The 20,014-nt window shown below is 37.8% G+C and overlaps 4 protein-coding genes across 7 annotated transcripts; 3 read left to right on the top strand and 1 right to left on the bottom strand.

Moving 5' to 3' along the window:
• Positions 1–4,655: 4,655 nt before the first annotated feature.
• tyw3 (tRNA-yW synthesizing protein 3 homolog (S. cerevisiae)) lies at positions 4,656–7,666 on the bottom strand. The gene is made up of 6 exons (XM_057334889.1): positions 7,347–7,666; positions 7,002–7,082; positions 6,827–6,925; positions 6,673–6,744; positions 6,417–6,550; positions 4,656–6,014 (listed from the first exon to the last, which is right to left on the bottom strand). Exons 1-6 carry the CDS (start codon positions 7,515–7,517, stop codon positions 5,810–5,812), a joined length of 762 nt encoding a protein of 253 aa, XP_057190872.1. The 5' UTR covers positions 7,518–7,666; the 3' UTR covers positions 4,656–5,809.
• cryz (crystallin, zeta (quinone reductase)) lies at positions 7,657–10,325 on the top strand. Of its 4 annotated transcripts, none has more exons than XM_057334884.1 (9): positions 7,657–7,794; positions 7,951–8,121; positions 8,223–8,375; positions 8,478–8,641; positions 8,961–9,012; positions 9,096–9,245; positions 9,351–9,452; positions 9,523–9,618; positions 9,767–10,325. In XM_057334884.1, the coding sequence occupies exons 1-9, from the start codon at positions 7,657–7,659 to the stop codon at positions 9,926–9,928; spliced, it is 1,188 nt and encodes a 395-aa protein (XP_057190867.1). In that variant the 3' UTR covers positions 9,929–10,325. The 4 variants fall into 4 exon arrangements, with proteins under 4 accessions (XP_057190867.1, XP_057190871.1, XP_057190869.1 ...); XM_057334888.1 differs by having other exon boundaries at positions 7,697–7,794; positions 8,001–8,121; positions 9,767–10,324; XM_057334886.1 differs by having other exon boundaries at positions 7,730–7,794; positions 7,946–8,121.
• Positions 10,326–10,841: 516 nt separating this feature from the next.
• lrrc53 (leucine rich repeat containing 53) lies at positions 10,842–16,215 on the top strand. Its single transcript, XM_057333555.1, has 6 exons — positions 10,842–10,923; positions 12,387–12,502; positions 12,631–12,750; positions 13,103–13,921; positions 14,199–14,639; positions 14,837–16,215. The coding sequence occupies exons 2-6, from the start codon at positions 12,496–12,498 to the stop codon at positions 16,213–16,215; spliced, it is 2,766 nt and encodes a 921-aa protein (XP_057189538.1). The 5' UTR covers positions 10,842–10,923; positions 12,387–12,495.
• Positions 16,216–16,222: 7 nt separating this feature from the next.
• On the top strand, positions 16,223–20,010 carry fam151a (family with sequence similarity 151 member A). Its single transcript, XM_057334916.1, has 8 exons — positions 16,223–16,824; positions 17,074–17,223; positions 17,420–17,569; positions 17,820–17,979; positions 18,114–18,338; positions 18,892–19,028; positions 19,107–19,241; positions 19,334–20,010. The coding sequence occupies exons 1-8, from the start codon at positions 16,644–16,646 to the stop codon at positions 20,008–20,010; spliced, it is 1,815 nt and encodes a 604-aa protein (XP_057190899.1). The 5' UTR covers positions 16,223–16,643.
• Positions 20,011–20,014: the final 4 nt, after the last annotated feature.

The raw sequence follows: 20,014 nt of genomic DNA, 5'->3' as shown, positions 1-20,014 counted from the left end.
AATGGTTGTTGTTTTATATACTTTCACGGTTTGAAGAGCTAAGTATATGTATACAATTTAAGTAAGCATCATAATCCTTTAAGATTTTGAGAGAAAAATGGAACTGAGCTGTTTGCTTTGGAGAATAAAGATATACCCAAGCTTTTGAGCTAAGATTCTGTTCTCTGTTCAAATAGATTCCGTTTTTCATCTGAATCTGAGTACTACAGCTAATTCACATTGTAGTTGGTTTGAGTTTTTATAAAAATGTTTTTAGAATTAAATAATCTGATTTACTGACAGTGTATTTTTTATGGTAATATTGATGATATTTTAAAATATTTATTTAATTCAGCATTTTTTTTACAATACATTATAAGAACTGGATATTAGATTTTACCTCACAAAATAAAAATAAATAAATGAATAAAACCAATTGTCTGCTTTCTGTGCAGTTTCTTAAATATATTCAACCAATATTAAAGGATAGTTCACCCAAAAATGAACATTCTGTCATCATTTACTTACCCTCTTGTCATTTCAAACCACCATTGTTCGGTTACCAACATTCTTCAAAATATCTTCTTTTGTGTTCTGCGGAAGAAGGAAAGTCATTCAGGTTTGAAATGACATGAGTGGGAGTAAACAATGACAGAATTTTCATTTTTGGGTGAACTATCCCTTTAAGGTCAGTCCCAGTGTGCTGCTTCAAAAATTAGTCCTGGACTGTATTATAGCCGATTTCGATGGATGTCACAACATGCACTTTGTTTGAATGCGAATATACATTTACTAATTGACAACGGCTGCCCGTCTTGACCTTTGACCTCTTTAGGGTGCTCTACCTCTAAAGTGAAACCGGTCAGGTCAGGAGATGTTTATGGCCCTCGATGCTCTATTTCGCTCTTTTTTCCTTTCATTTCTTTCTTTACTTCCCGTGTAATTATTTCCTTCAGAGTGATGCGTGAAGTTGAGAGAGGTCAAACAGGGAAGGGTCCTTCAACCTCCTCTGCTGTCTCCGCCCCACCACCACTTCAGAAAGTAGCAGGAAATTACAGGGGATCACATAAATTACAGCCGGCCCACCAGCGAGCGGCAGGCAGCACGCCACACATCACTGGGGCACAGGAGGGGTCGACCCCCATAAGGCCTGCGGGGGCTGCAGGTACCAGATGAGTACTGTGAAACGTAGACACACACATACACCAAGAAAGAGGATGAGAGGAGCTGAGAAGTTACAGTGCAGGTTAGAGAAATATTTACTGGAAACTTTTATACAATCCTAAGAAATCACAAAAAACTGTGTAGTGGAAGATGAGTCATCAATATATTTTGTACAAGTCTGTACAAAATCTGTACAAGTGTACATCTTTAATATGTTCATTTTATATTATAAGTATTTCATTATTATTTCACTCTATAACATTAAAATCTGTTTACAATAAGTTGAATAATTCTACAAAAACTAAAACAGGATCTTTTCAATGGTAAATTCTTACAGATCTCAAAAACTGTATCTTTATATCCCGAGTTATTCATTTGCATGTATGAGAATTAAAACAGGAACCTGTTTCGCCACATCAGTGAGCTCGGTTTAACATGATACAAACTCTAGACAGGCCTTACGCTTTAGTCAGATGATGTCATTATCGCGCGTCACATAAGAGGCCCGCCTTGTATCTGTCGTTAGGCCGAATAAAACTCATCCGTCATTCACCGGTTGATTAACGCGCCCCAGATGTTTCTGTCCTCGTATTTCAGAAGCTCCCTCCTCCAGCCTTTGTTGTGATAATGATACAGTACCCTGTGTGCAACTGTTTATTTTTCTTTCCGATGGGGTACAGTTGCATGTTCAGAGATTTTCGGAACACAGGGCTGTCTGAATGTAATCGAGTGCCGGAGATGAAAAAGACTCGAATCAATCTTCCAAATCTGTGCGTTCTAATTCATCATTTTAATTCTCGTGGGACCCTGCCTGTTTGGACCTCATTTTACAGACATAACTTTAATGGGGTTCTACCACTGGCAATTGTGCTGTAAGATGGGAGATGGAAAGGGCCACCACGTCTGCATATGTAATCGATATGTGAATGTCAGCTGTTATAAGCCAGAATGAGAAATGTACTTCCTACAGAGGACACTGCTAGAATCCAGTTTAGGCTGGTAGCTTGTTTCTAATTGATCCAAACTAGTAACCAAGTTGTTCATAACCGACCAGCCACCGTGTTCTAAAAACCAGTTTGACCATCTGGTCTACCAATTTAGACCAGCTATTCCAGCAGATATACTGCAATGAAAATGAACAGCACAAGAATGTTCATAGAGATCGTCATAGACTGCAGGGACATGTGCTGATGTCATTCATCTCCACAAATGCAAAGAATAAACAGATCTAGAAAAAAAACATGTAAAACAAAATATATGAAAGCATGGTGTGATGAGGGTGTTTGTATTAAAATTAGAATTAGAAGTTCAAACTGGGCATGCAGCGTCAATTTTGGCTTCTCCTCCATCAGTTTCTTGTCAGTAAGGAAACTTGCTGTATTTTAGCAGAAACCACAGTTTTGATAAAAAGGGCAACTGCAGACAAAAACATTGGTGAGTCACTTTTTATTCTGGAGGGTCTGACCCATCATAATCTTGTCAGCCCACATCATGCCTTCATAATGATAGGAATCATAGAATAAGGGACAGCAGTTAGGAGCTAAAAACAAAACATGGAGGTCTCATCAAATTACTGAAAGATCAGACCACTAATTTTGCTTAGAAAAAATAAGAGATAAGATTTGAATAAAGAAAGATACTTCCACAAAATCCTGATATACTTTCAGAATAGATCTGATTTAAAACGATACCACATGGTATTGCGAAAATAAAACTGATTTAATACATGCAACAACTTTTTATTTATTAGAAAAATTATACTATTTAGAATATACAGTAGATATGTCTGCAATCGCATAAATATCCCCTCCTTGCTATATAGAGTTAGTAATCAATAAAGCAGTTCTTTCGTTAGAGCATTTCATTAGAACTGCATTGATCTTTAGTGATTTGTAACCGAAAAGATACATTGGATTTAGATACACTGCTTAGAAAATAATATCAAAGTAACGGCATTTTTTTATTTATTTAAACCATTTAAACACTACAACGAACCATAGGCTATTATATAAAATAGAAATAAGGTTAAAATATGAATAATATTTTATGGTCAACTTAAACATTCTTCACAGTGATATTTGCTTTATTAAATAATTTCCCTTCCAAAAATATCTAATACGACAATAAACGACTCGTATCAATTGAAATGTTCGGCAATTTTTTCTTTAATCAGCTGACTTTAAACAAAGATTTTCATCGGTTTAAAAAGCTACATTTTAAAGTTTAAATAATTCTTCCAATTTAAATATGATTTGATTAGATTTATATTATTTTACTTTTTAATTTGGTCACCAATGATGTAACCTTAAATCTATATATTAGGCGATGTAAAGATAAACTGGTTTTTAACTGGTGTTAAAATGTAAACAAACGAATAGAATTGATTCTAAATCTCGACTACAAGACCTGATAGAACATCTTTCCAGCTTAGTCAGCAGACGAAATAGTTCATCAGTATTTTAATATCTACAATTCTAGCTCCAGACATAGGCCTAGGCCTATGCATCTATTTTAGCCCTTATCCGTTATTCTCTTTATAGGCTACTTTCATTTGAAATGTTCATTTATTAAACAATGACCTTTTCTAAGGTAAAAATAATAATAATAATGAATAAACGAGTGAGTGATTGTATAGTTGCAGAGGACACAGGGGTTGAGCTGTTTTTTTTTCTTTGGGAAATCAGCGGGCCTGGAGTGACAGTAAGAGGCAGTGTGATTGCGCAGGGAGACCCGAGGACGCGCAGTTTGATTGCGCAGGGAGACCCGAGGACGGGCAGCCGCTAAATCAAGCGGGTCTAATCAGAGGCAGAAATGGGCCACTTGACAATCAAGCGGGTACAAAAGCCCCCAATTCACCTCTGATTGCGGCAGTGCTCGTGCCCTGCCAGCACACCCTCTCACTCACTTTAATGCCCCTTCAATTTAACTTGTCAATCAAGCGCCCCTCCTTCCCCCTCACCCTTAATGTCTATAATTATGAGAGATTTCTAATAATTCCTTTGTCTTTCAGCTGGCTAATTGATGTTATTTTAAGATTATCATTAGGAGCCATTTGCTTGGCGAAAGGTGCATTTGTGGTTAACTTGGATCTGAATGCCACTTTTGATGCTGCAACAATATGAGTGCATGCACAGTGTGTCTGAAGGTGGCTCGTGGTTTTAGTCGTAAAGTGTAATGTGTTCAGCTTAGTGACTCACAGTTTATTCAGTATTTAAATTCATTCATTCAGTCTTAATTCAAAATTAAACTTCATACAGCCTAAAACAAAAATAGCAATAATTTTGTAGTAATCTTTAATAGGCGTTTTATAGGCCTATTTGCGATATTATTTTATATACTGTAAATCTTGCATATCGATTAAAATATAACCTAAACTAAATTTAACTACATTTAAATTGAATACAATTTGAGTAATATTTTTAAATTATGCAATATCTACAAAAAAAATCGAAGTAGGCTACATAATCATTCCATCACGATGTGGATTTAAGTTTTGTTTTAAAGAATTACAAGTAGGCTATTTAGCGTGTAATTACTCTGGTTTATTTGCCAATAACAATAAATACAGATTATTGAACTGCAGAAACAGTTGTCGCAAACAGTTAGTGATGTTTTTAAAGGTGTATTAACCCCATCTACTGGTGTATGTGGGTCACTAACAATCCGACAGCTGAGATCACGCTTTAGTGTTTCGCGTCATTTCACGTTTTTCTGGTAACTCGACTGATTGACTCACGTTTAGAAAATAACATACATTTTCATGACTCTTATGTAAAATAAGATTACTAAATTATGCCTATAGTTTACTGTAAAAAAGATAAACCTTTAATACGCCTTGGTAAAGAATGTCACTTAATAAAAGTAATACTAAACAATCATTTGACAGTCCTGTTTATATCCTGATGTTACAAAAGTTTATACACACTTAATTGATACTTTTTCAATTATATCATTTTAACTGATTATTGAACTGCAGAAACAGTTGTGGCAAACAGTTAGTGACGTTTTTAAAGGTGCATTAACCCCATCTACTGGTGTATGTAACATTACAAAAACTCTTATTCAATATGTCATGAAACCACATAATGTATGCTTTATAGCTTATCTTTATTTAAAGCACAAAAGTCTTTAATGAAAAAGAGTAATCATAACCAGAATGAAGCAGATCCACATGGCAGAGACGGGACTGTTAATGAGGCAAGTCACCCAAATGAGCCGTTGCAGGACTAGGCCCAGACAGTAATGCCAACTAATCCAGAGGTAATGGGCTCCAAACCACATCGAATTTTCACAAAGATGCCTGACAAATGGATTGTCAGACATGAAAAACATGGTTAATTCCTTCTTTGCAGAGAAAAGCAACACTGGACTATTTAATGCACAGGCAAAAAAGCTTTTGATGTTATGGAATGTTAAACTGAAGCAGATTCACTAAGAGCATGCGAGATAGCTGCTAGCTGTTCAAGAAGCAAGTGTGAAGGTTTTCAGAGAGGATGTGGGTTTTTTAGTATGTTTCCGTTTTGTTTTGTTATTATTAAGAAAATTTTGTTGCCAATATTTACAAATATTTAAATAGGCTAGTTCTTGAAACCACATGTGCATTGTTGAGGAAATCTGGAGCTAAAAATCCCAAAAATGATGATCAGATGATGAAAGGGAAGATTGCCTATGATAACAGCATTAGATTCCAGTCAGTTTCTTCCTGATTGCTTTCATTTTGTTCATTGACACTTTGGCTGTCACAGTCTGTCTCAGAACTGTCCTGTATCCGTTTCCTCCTTCGCCTGTACACTGGTTTCTTGTCCATGTCCTCCAGTAAACTACATTTCTCTTCTTGAGGTTGCAGAGCAGCCAGTAAGCACTCATCGAATCTGTTAAAAATAAATATGACATGACTGCGTAAAATCAAGAAATATTTAAGATTCATCACTATTTTTAGACCATAGATCAAATGTAAGCAAATTCGTGACATGTTAACAACTTTGGCACATCAGATCATGCTGGTTGTGCTCAAACTTGAGGAGTCTGCTCACATTAAAGCAAAATCACTAAGAAATTCTCTAATTATAAATTAATTGGTTTAACTCTACTAAATCAAATTGTAATATAACTAATACAATCAGTCATTTAAAAGAAGAATATTACATTTCAACGCAAAAAAGATCTTCCCTAATGGTCAAGACTTTTAGATTCTGTATATATTGTATATTATTTACATATATAATCATAAGCAAACAAGAAACACACAGCCAAGACTACCTTTGACAGCATACCTTTCTATTCTCTTAAGATTTTCTTCCAACTTCTGGTTAGCAACTCCAACAAGGAAATCAAGGTACTCATCATTCACAAGAACTTTACCCCTGTGGCTGAGAGGAACCTCAAGACAATGTGTGCTGCGCACTGCCTACGTACACAAATACATTTCCAAGTTATTTCAGACCTTAAGAATAGCACTGATGCATCTTTAACATGCAAAACAAACAGCAGTTTGTTAATAAGGAGTTACATGTTCTTGAAATGCCCTACCATGATTATCTTTCCTTTCTTTCCCACAGTTATTCCAGAATTCCTGAAGCCAGAGTTTATTGCAACCTTGTGCTGAAAAGAAAGCCATGAAAATCCATTTATTTGTCAAAACTCCTACATGGAAAGTTTCATTCTAATCCAATGTGACACTCACCAGTAGTTGTGCATCTGCAAGGTGTTTACACTGAACATGGAGTACAAATGGCTCAAATTTAAATGTGGCTTCTCCAACAGACTTCGCCAAACCTGTGACCTGTTTCAAACAGTTTAAAATCCATTATCAATGCACATTTTCAATAAATCTCCAATGCTGACTATGTGTTTCTTACCACATCTTCTCCTTGACACTTGTGGTGGGTAACAAATAACCAGGAACAGTTTTGTTTTTGCACATCAGGGCAATCTGAAACCTTAGACCCATGTTATTGCATAATATACACAAACAATAACAATCAGATTTTGGACAGCAGTTATGTTTCCTATTATTATAAAAAAAACAGGTTTGGCAGGTTTATGCTTAAAATGGCTAACGTTACATGACAATGATGATAACATTCTGCTTTTGTATTTATTAAAGGCAGCCAAGCAAGATCACACAGTACATGGGAACTCCTTCCATATTGTGTAGAACGAGTCCCATGTGAATACTTCATGAACAAGTTTCTCAATCTTACCCCATCAAAAAGTATAATTCTTCCGGAACAGGAGCTTGTAGTAAAGTATTTATCATGGCTGTTAATAAAAGAGACGATATGAGAAATGTCTTCATCAACACTCCCCTTCTTACTGAAATCACTCTTATTAAGACATTGATTCTTCCATTGCTGAAACGTATCGCCTTCCATTTTAAAGACTGTTGATTTATTATGTTTAGTGTCTATCGATATTACTTTCGAATAATCGCATATTATATTTAACCTATGAATTTAATCTGATTTTTAAAATAAGCGTGTCTGATAAATTCGCCGTGCCGCATGTTTCATAATGTGTGGATGTAATATTTTGAGTATACGGTCGTCTGGTACGGTGGCCGAAACCTGCCAATATTCATTCCGTACGGAAGCGAAGAGCGACTTCAGTCAGCTGCAAGTGCAACCTGCGCGGACGGTGACCGTGAACTGTGTAATGTACCTTATTTTATGGCGTGTTGAGTTTGTTACAACTGCAACACAATGCATATGTTTACCTTTATCTAATATATACCGTAATATATTGTATAAGAATGCTCGGTTTACATAATTTCGGTTCGTCCTAATTTATTTGTTTACTACAGAGCAGATTCCAGCAGCCAAAGTTTATTCAGCCTTGTCAATCCACGTGTTTTGTAGAGCTCGAGTCAACATGGCCACATTAAAATTAATGAGGGCCATCAGAGTGTCAGAGTTTGGAGCCCCTTCAGTTTTAAAACTTTGCACAGATCTACCTGTGCCAAGTCCTGGACAGAAGCAGGTAATGTTTTACCTTATGAGAACTTCCTTTGGATGACAATAATCATTTTTACCTTGTTGTTTTTCTAAAAGCTGTGTAAACGGGTATGTCTGCTGTTATAGGTTCTGATTCGAGTCCATGCATGTGGCGTGAACCCAGTGGAGACATACATCCGCTCTGGATCATACGCCCGAAAGCCCAAGTTGCCCTATACTCCTGGATCAGACGTGTCTGGTGTGATTGAAGCTGTCGGGGAAGGTGTTCGCCTCCTACGAGTGCTGTGATTTTATTTGTCAGATTGTTATCCTTCTTGCACACTGACCACATAATGTGGCTTGTTTACTTTGTATGGATTGACATGACTTGTGTTTTCTCAGGCAGGTGACAGAGTCTTCACCACAGGCACTGTGACAGGAGGATACCTTGAGTACACTGTTGCCTCAGAGGATGCTGTTCACAAACTTTCAGATTCGCTGGATTTTAAACAGGGTGCAGCAATCGGAATCCCATATTTCACAGCATACCGGGCGTTATTTCATAAGTACGATATAACGTTTGTTGCGTTCTTTTACACTTTGTTGCATGGATATGGCACTTGATGTTTTTATTGAGATTTACTGCAGATTTATTATTTACCATTTATATTTTTTAATCACATTTTTATTTATTTTATGCATTCCTTGACAGTATATAAAACAATTAACATAGCATTTAAGGTATACATTGTGAGCACTTAATCTATAAAAATACACTTTGAGCTATAGGGACACTATACATACTATACAATATACAGTATAGGATAATAGTAAATACACCAAAAATGTTTTAAATAGTATGCCATCTGCTTTTGTTGTAAACAGGGCTCATGCCAAAGCTGGAGAGACTGTATTTATCCATGGAGCCAGTGGTGGGGTAGGATGTATGACATTCTTTGAATACCTTCTTTTCAAATCTATCCAGTTCACACTGATCATGTATTTTGCATGTTCTCATAGGTAGGCATTGCAGCATGTCAGATTGCTCGAGCATTTGGACTTAAGGTGCTAGGTACAGCAGGGACACCAGAGGGGATGCAGCTGGTCCTCAGCAACGGAGCCCATCTTGCTTTCAACCACAGAGACAAAGACTACCTGGAGAAAATTAAGGTTTCGATTCACTTTTGTTGTAGTTTATATATATATATATATATATATATATATATATATATATACTTCAAGTTACTGTTTGACTATGGTTATTTTTGTTTTTAGGCAGCTACTGACCATCAAGGTGCGAATATCATCATCGAGATGTTGTCCAATGTCAACCTCAGCAATGACCTACAGCTGCTGGACTTTGGTGGCAGAGTGATTGTGAGTGTCTTGTGTTTTAGCACATTATTAGCACTAGTTCAGTTATGTTTAAAGCATGTTTTTCTTTAAGATTGTTGGATGTAGGGGTCCTGTTGAGATCAACCCCAGAGACACCATGATCAAGGAGTCAAGCATCATTGGCGTGGCTTTGTTCTATGCAACTAAGGTACAGTACATAAGGCTTCCTGACACTGCATTTTTATCTGCAGTCAGTATGAGAGCATATGGAGTAAAAGTCTCCACTTCTGTGAATATAATGCTCTTGTTGAAAACCTTTTCAGTAATTCAGGTTTAACTAATACTTCTTTTCACAGGAAGAAACATCTGAGTGTGCAGCCGCCCTGTTTGCAGGAATGGAGGCAGGCTGGTTAAAACCTGTCATTGGTCCAGTATATACACTTGATAAAGCTGCACAAGCTCATGAGGACATCATCAACAGTCCTGGAGCCAGTGGAAAGATGATTCTAATGATGTGAAATTTGTATCACGTGACAATGGGAACATCAGACGTAATTAACATTAGCTTGCAGTCTTTCAATTAACTGCCAAATTTGTTCTTCAGTGTTATATTTTGATGATGTGCACAATGTTTTCAAGGAACTTTTGATATACAAATAAAATCATAGAGACTACGAACTGAATAAAAAAATTAAATGTAAGAAAATGTAAACATTAATTTATTTGCAATTACAAAAACAACTTAAAAATCCATATGCAATTAACAGGCCTACACTGGTATTGGTATTAAAGGGATAGTTCACCCAAAAATGAACATTCTGTCATAAATTACGTACCTATTTAAATTATGTGGCTTCTGATTGCTTTTTTTCTTCAACTGCATAATTGCTTATCACTTTAATGCTTGTCTGCCTGGTGTATAGGGAGGCTCAGAGATGATCATTCGTATTTTTGTATTCAAAACCCAGAAGCGAGTTAGCATTTTAGGACTTCCGGTTCCATCGCTCCAACGTATGGGTTTTTTGAATGGGTTTTTGTTAAATCACCCGACATAAGGTCTGTGGTAAACAAAACCTCTAAATATTTTCACTTTTTATTCTATGACATAAAACACACCAATTATAACACGCTTCTGATTTTTAAAGCCTTATTGTGTCTTAAAATGGCGGTTGCTAACAATTTGCTAAAAGTGACAACTTCCTTTGGCGGGGACTTTCATCACGCATATAAAGCTTACAATTAATGCAACATGGGCACAAATGGATGGAACAATGTAAGTTGAACTTGTGTGTGTTCTTTGCTGTCAGGTGTCAGTTATAGACACCACACCACGTGTCTGAGATCAGGTAACACGTTGGTTTAACGCATGCTCCGTTTGCACTGAACACAGCCGTATCGTAGATATGAGATACATGAGGTGATTATAGGACACTGGCACCTGTGAGAACCTAAAATGAATAGTCGGATTTGAAACCAAGACTTCTGGACATTGTTCAGCTTGCCATCAGGTGTGGTAAGCAAGACAAATATGTATGTCACCATCTTGTATAGTAAATATCACTAGTGTAGATTAAATGAGTAGCGATAATTTAAACCATTTTTAAATGTGTTTAGTTTTGCTGTTTTATATATATATGGAGTGTCTGTTTTAGTACAGTACTTAAAAATCACAGCTATATCTGATATTTATACACTAGTATCATTCTACGGATACTCTGAACATTTTAAATAGTGTTAATGTGTGGTATTAAAGGGTCAAATCATCCATAAATGGAAATTCAGTTTTTAAATGCAAACCTGTATAACTTTCTTCTGCAGAACACAACAGGAGATATTCTGAAGAATGCTTACTTTTACTTATGTCATGTAATGAAAAGCTGGGGTACACCATAGTGCTCTATTTGTGTTCCACAGAAGAAAGTAGATCATCCAGGTATATTAAACATGTGAGTGAGTAAATTATACCAATTTTTGTTGTTTAATGAACTGTTCCATCTGAGATAAGTAGGTACAGTAAGTAAAGTATGTATTTTCTAGAGATTTTGTGGTACCTGGAAAGGCTTCAAACATAGCCACATTGTCATTTTACAGCCACAGAATATGTGCCGAGTGTCGGTAATGTTAAGTCTGTCACAATATTAGATATTCAATACACAATTCATCATAACAATATTATCACAATATCTAATGAATTAAAAAAAATGAGAAAATAATGCTATCAAAATGCATCTTAAATTTTGTTTATTTTGTGCATTCCAGTTTTGTACAATGAATCACACTCAAAATATGAGAGTATCGAAGCAGAGAGTTTGTATCCATTGTGGCTTTAAATGCACCTACTGTGTTAGAGTATTTCTCTCATAATTTACTTACCCTTATGCCATTCTACATATGACTTCTGTATATGACGTCATTTCTACAAACAAGTAATTTTATAATAAAATGCTGTCATGTTATATAGGCCTCAAAATAGAAGGCTCCAAAAGTTTGTCTTTTGCTAGTCTTGTGACTAATACTGTATGTGTTTCACTGATTGAATTGAATTGATCCATGTGCCGCTCTTGGAGCCCTGTATAAGAAGATACTGTAACTTGGCAACATTTTCATATAAAGTTGTCTGTGATTAACTAAAGTCATACACATGTGACATGAGCGTAATTAAAGAAAATTAGAAAATATTCCAGTAACTTATACTTTTACTGTACTGACTCCAACTATATATATATATATATATATATACATAATATGAAGGAGCAGAATCAGCTCAACAGAAGAAAACAGGTGGAAGATCATGCATGTTTTATAACTTTACCTTCTTCATTCTGTCTGGCAGTTAGTGTCTCCAGGCAACAGAGGTCAGAGGAGCACAGCATCAGGTGCTGTTGCCAAAACAAGAAATAAACATGGTATATAAAAGAACTGTAGACCCTGTGCTGGTGTCGGTGGGTACAACATTACTCTTTCTCTTTGTTTTAGAGGATTAGATATAACTGCAATGAGGTAAACTAAGCTGATCGATCACGATGGATCACACAAGCTGTCTTAGAAGTCAAAACAGAGGCCCATGCAACTTTAATGGCAAACCATGAGAAGTATGTACTCACATGTGTTCTCACAGAGCTGATTCTTGATATATTCGTCATTTAACTGAGATGTATGCCAGAATTGTAATGCTCATCCATCAATGGTGCAGATAACACTATATTATGGTTTCTCTCAGGTGTCTACCTTATACTGATGGTGACGGTCACTCAAGTTAAGCTCACATTACTCTGCCCTTCTACCTGTGTGGTTTGTTCTGAAGATGTCATCATCTGCCATAAGCTCTTAAAGATCATTGGTAAATTATAGTATACTGTACCTATTGACCGGGTGCAATGAATATTAAGTGGACAGCATGTTCAGGGTTGCCAGAAACTGACCCAACGATCTCAGTGACATTCCAAATCTCAAATATGCCAATCTTATGCCTAAAATACACATTTTACAGTCATGTTTATTCTTGACACATTCTTTTTTCTTCTTTGTAAAACAGTGGATTTGGCAACTTTGAGCATGATTGTCTTGTACCCTTTGAATACATTGAATGATGCTTGGAAATACACACTGTAGACTTTTAATAATTCTTTGAAAACATTTTAGCCCTCAGATGAATTTGTGGATGATCTACACTGTTTTTTTGCCCTGTTCAGATGCACCAGACACAACAAGGGCTTTGATGCTTACTGATGGACTCATCAACTCTGTGGACAACATTGTCCTCTCTGATTTATCCAACATGAGTGTATTGGCACTCAGCAACAATGCCATTTCCACCATCATGGAGAATGCTTTTCGGAACCTCACATTCCTCACAACACTTTCTTTGGACCACAACCACATCTCCAGCCAATCCCTGGACAACTCCACGTTCTCACAGTTGCAGAGACTGGAGACTCTTGAGCTGGGTAACAAAGATCTAAAGTACATTGACGGCTCCTGGTTCCAGAACTCCAGAGCTTTAAAAACCCTTCAGTTAGAAGGGAACCTCCTCACCAGCCTCAACTCCAGCATCTTTAACCAGTCTGACTTGAGGAACCTGGAAACTTTGGATTTATCAGATAACCTGATAATGTACGTGGATCGGAATAGCTTCCAAGGGTTACCTCGTCTCCGCAGCCTCGATCTGTCCAGAAACTACTTACGAAATTCCCCGGATGCATTCTCCTATTTGTCATGGCTCTCAATGCTGAACCTTGATTTGAACCACTGGAGCTGCACTTGTGAGTTGAGAGAACTCGCCTCTTTCCTCAACAGCTACATTCAGGCTACAGACAAAGTGTTGTACAATGGGCAGTGGATGGTGTGTGTGAATACAGATAACCCCGCAGTGCAGACCGTGCTAGAGCTGACTGAGGCTAACTGTGTCCCACCAAACCAAAACGTTACGGTGAAGGTCGTAGCTAAATGCAATATCAGTCCTCAGCAATATGTTCAAAATGTTGCTATTGCTATTGTGTTTTCATTTTTGGGTGAGTATTCAATTCTAAAGCATAAAGGTGATAGTTCACCCAAAAACATCGGTACCTGTTCACTATGGACACAAAACCAGAGCAAGTCAATGGTACCGCTGTTGTCTGGTTCCCAAAATTCTTTAAATATCTTCTTTTGTGTTCATACAGGTTTGAAATGACAAGAGTGTGATTAAATGATGACAGAATTTTCTTTTTTGGGTGAACTATCTCTTCAAACAAATAATTGATCATTCTTTGCTAATTTGATTATATAAGTTCTGTGTTGAACTTGTAGGTGGTGTTTGTGTTACTCTGGGAATAATTGCCATAGTTTACCACAAACTCAGTAAGAAATCCACACTGGTGCAGGAGGAAAATAAGGCTGAGGAAGGGGAAATGTCCAGCCCAGAGTTAACCCAATGGAATTTTTCTGAAGGCAAAGACACTCTATCTATGAGCCACGCTCTGTACAACAGAAACTACAAATCCCATCAGCCCCAGGACGGAGAAGACTCCACTTATCGTATGGGTCCAGAACCACTGGAGGATCTTTTCACCTGTCACAAATGCAGCTCAACAGCTCTAGCCATCAGAAAGCAAAGAAGAGAGATTGTCCTGCAGAGAACCAATCACATGGGGGAACAACATGAGAGAGATGATGATTGGCCAGCCTGTGTGGCTAGTCGCCAATGTAAAGGCAATGATCGACATTCTGTGTTGCAACAAAGGATCAAAGGTAAACTAGCAAACACACGCTTCATTTTAAAGGATTTATTATTGGTGCCTTCTAAGGACTGTCACTATTTTTATAGATAAAACTTTAGGAAAAAATGTGTGAAGTATTACATGTCACTGTGTGACTCATCCTGCACCACCCGACATTACGAACATTACTGATGCCTCATTTTTATTTTCCCCTTTTTCAATTCACAGACAAAAGTATACAAAGGCACATCGAGAGGCGGCCTGGAATTCCGAGCAGCCACAATTTGGGCAGTCAGGATACTTCTTCCCAACGTCGTGGGGGTTCAAACGACATCTCAGCTGTCCGAATACAACAGCTGGCCCTAAATAATCATTTCCCAGCCCATCAGAGAGGCCCATTTAGACCCACAGACCAAATACACAATAACTCGCTCATAAAACGGCAGGCTCTGGACGTTGGCCCTCAGCCAGTTTACAGAACCACCAGCTGTCTGCACTGTCATCAGACTTACGAATATAATCAAGCTGGGAGCAATAACCAGAGCTTTCCATTTGAAAATCACTCTGAGAACAGACATCAACATGGAGAAAAACTGTACAACGCGATGCTATACAGAGACATATTGGGATATAACTCCAACGTTGGGGAATGTGGTGAGAGTCAAGCCAGTGAGCTTGGTTTCAAGTTAGCCTCTCAAAGGAGTGTTACCTTTGATCTGTCAGGATCTGAGGAACGTGTCCTCACCACACCAGCTGACAGACCCAAAGGGGAGAGTAGGAGAAAAAGCTCTAAAACATCTGTGAAGAAGAGAGACCGAAAATCGGTTAAGACTAAAAGCAGCACGCATGGGCATTTAAAACCCCACAAATCCAGAACACAAGCCAAGAAGATGCTGAAGGTCAAATTAAACTTGAACCCTCTTCGAAAAAACAGGGTTCATCCCAAGTCTGGTGGTCAGGAAGAGAACGGGGAAGATGAGATGATGTTCAAAAAGGCCAAGAAGGAAAAACTGAGAGGTAAAAAAGATCTCAAGCAAAAATCCAAAAATGAGAAACCCATCAAGAAATCCAAGAAGAACACCGATGGCCCAGAAGATGAAGAGGAAGAAGATGCTGTGGACCAGGATACATCAACCTCAACGAAGCATGCTAAACAAGCAAAACACTCTAAGAAAAAAAACAAGATTTCAAGGTCTAATTCTAAGGATATTGATGATGTTGCAAAAGAAAGTTTACATAATGTAGATAATTCAGAAAATGTTGTTCCTGTTGAAGGGGAAACTTTACTAACTGACAGTTTGTTAGAGAGTCTGGTCAGCAGTACCCTACAGAGCTCAATGCAACTAACCCTCAACACTGCAGATGTAACCAACACTCAGCAGCTAAATAATCCAGATTTGACACTTTCTGTTAGTGCCTTGGATGAATCCACCACTCCACAGGACACGGTTGATCAGACCAGCAGCTTGGATCTGAGTTCTGCTGCACCTGTTATCCAAGAATACGTCTCTTCAGCTGAAGGGTCACCAAAGAGAAAGATAAGACTCATTCTACCTGAAAAAACGTCCAATAGGCCTCCAACAGCCCTGGATAAGAAAATCAGATGACATTTTACATCTGTATAGTTTTTTGTTGTTGTTTAAAGCAGATATTTTAATGTATGCTTACGTAGCATATATATTAGTTTCTTGCAGCATCTGCAAGCCAAAGATTTGAAAAACCTTTCTGTATACATTGTTGAATGATTATAAATCTGTTATACATAAACATCAGGAGTTGTCTTTACAGTTAATGATCACTTTATTCAACCAAAGAAAATAAATCCACCCCACAGTCAGTTTTCTCGTGGCAAGAATCCAAAGTGCGGCCAGTGTGACTTCATACCATTTTATGGTCTTCTGATAAAAGGCCACAGGATTGGACCTCAGGAAAGAAACACTGTACACCGAATGTCATTGCATACCTCACATGCATCGACACAGAACAATCTGTCACTCGCAGAACAAACATTCAGAAGGTCTGATATTTCAAAGCAATGAAGGATAGTAAAGAAAAGAAGAGCAATGAGGAGAATGAAGAGAGAGATGGCAAGGAGTCAAAAACAATTCTGGGGATCTTTACGAGAGAGCAGTTCATCATGTTAGGTGTTGGGATTGGTCTGATTCTACTACTAATCATCATTATTATACCCTCAGTTATTCTGACCACTCGTTCAGGTACGGACCCCCTTCAGTGTCACTTGTGTGATTGATTTGTTGTAACTGGTTAGACATGGAATATTGCTTAATATATATTTAATGATATGCATTTATAATACACATTTAGATAAATGTAATTTTCAAGGACAATTATGAAATTGTATTAATTTTTTTAATGATTTATTTATTTCAGAAGGTCAAATACCGATGTTTAAGTGAAATATTGTGTCATTTGTGAGTACTGTTTTTTTGTGTGTATGACCTCAGATGGTTCAGTCAAAATGGAGCCATTCCCATCTGATGGAGATATGCTTGACTTTCTTCTCCAAACTGGAAAAATTAGAGAGAAAGATGGTCTGTACGCAACCTGGTATCACGCAGCCAACAATAAATCTGAGATGATCAAAGCCCTGAACAGTAAGAGTGATAAGGATAAGAATATCTACCACGGTTTCATGTAAAGATCTGATTTATCTTGAACTATAGCTCAAGGTTGAACTTTAATTACACAATAATCTGATACCAAATCATATGATGTGTATGCGTATTACGAAAAAATTTCACACATAAGTGTTTGTTAAATGTCATGTCATGTAAACTGTTTATGTTACAGGCGATGTTATGATCCTGGAGGCTGATGTGAATGTACAAGGTCATAACACAGCTAATGAAACCAATATTCCCATCATGGCTCATCCACCGGACATATACAGTGACAACAATCTGGAAGATTGGCTGGATGCTGTACTCAAATCAAAGAAAGGTGAAGATCCTGGACTAGTAGAAACTCTGATGTCATGATGTCAGCTTTCCTGTGGCTCAGTGGTTAGAACATGGCACTAGCAATGCCAAGGTCATGGGTTCGATCCTAGGGGATTGCACATAGTCAGAAACAAATGTATAAAACAATGCAATGTACGTCGCTTTGGACAAAAGCGTCTGCCAAATGCATAAATGTAAATGATGTAATGTTATGTCATAATGTCGATGACTCAAGTTGCTTATCCTTACAGGAATAAAACTAGATTTTAAGAGTATTAATGCAGTGGAACCCTCACTGGAGCTGTTGAAAGTGAAAAACCAGACGGGAATCAACCAGCCTGTGTGGATAAATGCAGATATTCTTCCTGGTCCCAATGTCCCTAACTTATGGCCAGTGATCAATGCTTCTGAGTAAGATCATAGGAGCATGAAGTTGAATTTGACACTATTGAATTTACTATTGCATTCTGAAAACACTGTTTTGTGACTTGTGAACTGTTTATGGTTTTATATTTGAGTTTTCTTATTTTTACTATGATAATAAGATTTTTTGGACTCATTGAGGGGATATTTCCTGATGTCACCATCTCTCCAGGATGGAAGGTTCTTTACCTCTCCATCTTTCCAAATGTGGCATACACTCGCAGCATGGTGGAGCAGATGTACTCTACTGTCAGACACCTCCCTCAGAAGATCACTTTTCCCGTCCATGCTTTGATGGCCAAGAATGGGTGGCCACATCTGAGCTGGCTGCTTAGCCAGTCTTCAAGGTAACCTTGTATGTATTGCAGATAATTCATTATTGGTGTTTGCTAAGGCTCATAGGGTTAGGGGTTTAAACTTAAGCTTTAAGCATGCAACACGTTCCACACTACAGACAAGAATTCATTAAATTATATGGCTTGTTAGATGAGTAGTAAAGTTAGTAGAGGTGTACTTTTTATAGAAAAAAGACTTAATTTTCAGCTGATTTTCATCTAGTGGATGTGGATCTGAGTCAAATCTACACTCTACATATATTGTTTCAACCCACGGTTGGGTAAAATTTGGACAAACCCAACCATTGGCTTAAATTAACCTAAAAATCCCCAAATTTTACCCAACCATGGGTTGAAACAACACAGCAGAATTTCATAAAGACTTAGACCAGTACGCTATCACCTAGAAAACCCTTGCAACCACCTCAAACATCTTAAAACCAACCAGAAGACTTTATCAGATTATTAGATTCAGAGAGTCTGTGAGTTTTGTTTAGACAACCTCTACTCACATTTTGTTAACAAAAATAGATGATTCATTGTTTTGTTGATGGTTATGATTCAGGTTCAGCTTAACCCTCTGGCAAGGTAAGGAGAACCCCACTGTAAATGATCTTCTCTTAATCAGAGACAACAGTAACCCTCAGCGTATCTATTACGACATCTACGAGCCTGTGCTGTCGCAATTCAAAGAAGCTGCTAGTAAGTAACATCTTGGTTTTGCCTATTACACATCACCTGCTGTGAATATAAACAAACCCAGACCTCTTCCTGTTTCAGAGCAGAGGAACAGGCCCAGAAGATTCTATCCGGGTGGAGACATAGTTGACTATTTCAAGCCTGTGAACGGTGATGGGCTCAACATTCAGTGGGAGAAAGTGATGAACAAAGATTCTTTGATATCTTTGCTCAGAGGTATGATTGTATCATCCCAACTCACAAATGCTGCAGAAATACTAATCAACACCGTTGCATAGATCTTGTGAATAAAAATAAACATATTGCAGACAGCCACGGAGGTATGCTGGTGATTCCAGTTGTTTCCAGAACAGGCCAACCAAATATTCCTGTCGTTCAGGGTTCCCAACCTGATCTGCTTCTTCAGGACTGCCTGGATCTCATTATTGCCTCCAAGAAGCCATGGGGACTCTACGTGAGGATAAAAACCCAGAGTCAGCTCATCCCAACACTGATGCTTCTCCGACAATCCTATGACAAGGATTTTCTGCACCACCCCACTTGGGTCAACATGGACATAGCCCATGGAGCTTTCCATATCCAAGGTTACATAACAGGAGAGGAGTTCTTGAGATCCATTGATGAAATCTTTCCATATGTGACTCTGGCTCCTGGTTGGCCTAAAGAGGTTCTTGATCAAGGTTACACGACAGAACTGGTGAATGACATGGTGAAGCTCTTTCATGGATCTTGGCAAGATGTTTCACTGCAGCTGCAGGCTGAGGCCCTAGACAGGTCTGTGGATGGATGTAGGAGCCTTATGCGTGCTCAGTCACGATTCTCACTTACTCTGGAGCGTCAGGCAAATGCAAGACACCTTAATACGGGGACTACAAGCTTAATGTCTATCAGAGCAGGAAACAGGCAACAGAGCTATTACAACATGCCGGATAAATACAGAGAACATAGCAAGGCTATCTGTTTAAAATTCATTATCACAGCATGACAAA

The sequence above is a fragment of the Triplophysa rosa genome, linkage group LG5 (genome assembly GCF_024868665.1).
Source record: "Triplophysa rosa linkage group LG5, Trosa_1v2, whole genome shotgun sequence".
Classification (NCBI taxonomy): Eukaryota; Metazoa; Chordata; class Actinopteri; order Cypriniformes; family Nemacheilidae; genus Triplophysa; species Triplophysa rosa.
This window is presented reverse-complemented; position numbering and strand designations above follow the sequence as displayed.

Excerpts from the sequence above, each read along its gene's own strand:
- tyw3 (XM_057334889.1), bottom strand. The coding sequence starts at position 7,517 with ATGGAAGGCGATACGTTTCAGCAATGGAAGAATCAATGTCTTAATAAG. Across the intron at positions 7,083-7,346 it reads GAATTATACTTTTTGATGGG|GTTTCAGATTGCCCTGATGT; the intron begins GTAAGATTGAGA and ends CATGGGTCTAAG. Across the intron at positions 6,015-6,416 it reads AATCTTAAGAGAATAGAAAG|ATTCGATGAGTGCTTACTGG; the intron begins GTATGCTGTCAA and ends TATTTTTAACAG.
- cryz (XM_057334884.1), top strand. The coding sequence starts at position 7,657 with ATGTGTGGATGTAATATTTTGAGTATACGGTCGTCTGGTACGGTGGCC. Across the intron at positions 7,795-7,950 it reads GGACGGTGACCGTGAACTGT|ATTCCAGCAGCCAAAGTTTA; the intron begins GTAATGTACCTT and ends ACTACAGAGCAG. Across the intron at positions 9,246-9,350 it reads ACTACCTGGAGAAAATTAAG|GCAGCTACTGACCATCAAGG; the intron begins GTTTCGATTCAC and ends TTTTGTTTTTAG.
- lrrc53 (XM_057333555.1), top strand. Across the intron at positions 12,751-13,102 it reads TAAGCTCTTAAAGATCATTG|ATGCACCAGACACAACAAGG; the intron begins GTAAATTATAGT and ends TGCCCTGTTCAG. Across the intron at positions 14,640-14,836 it reads GTTGCAACAAAGGATCAAAG|ACAAAAGTATACAAAGGCAC; the intron begins GTAAACTAGCAA and ends TTCAATTCACAG.
- fam151a (XM_057334916.1), top strand. The coding sequence starts at position 16,644 with ATGAAGGATAGTAAAGAAAAGAAGAGCAATGAGGAGAATGAAGAGAGA. Across the intron at positions 17,224-17,419 it reads GATGATCAAAGCCCTGAACA|GCGATGTTATGATCCTGGAG; the intron begins GTAAGAGTGATA and ends TTTATGTTACAG. Across the intron at positions 17,980-18,113 it reads CCAGTGATCAATGCTTCTGA|ATTTTTTGGACTCATTGAGG; the intron begins GTAAGATCATAG and ends TATGATAATAAG.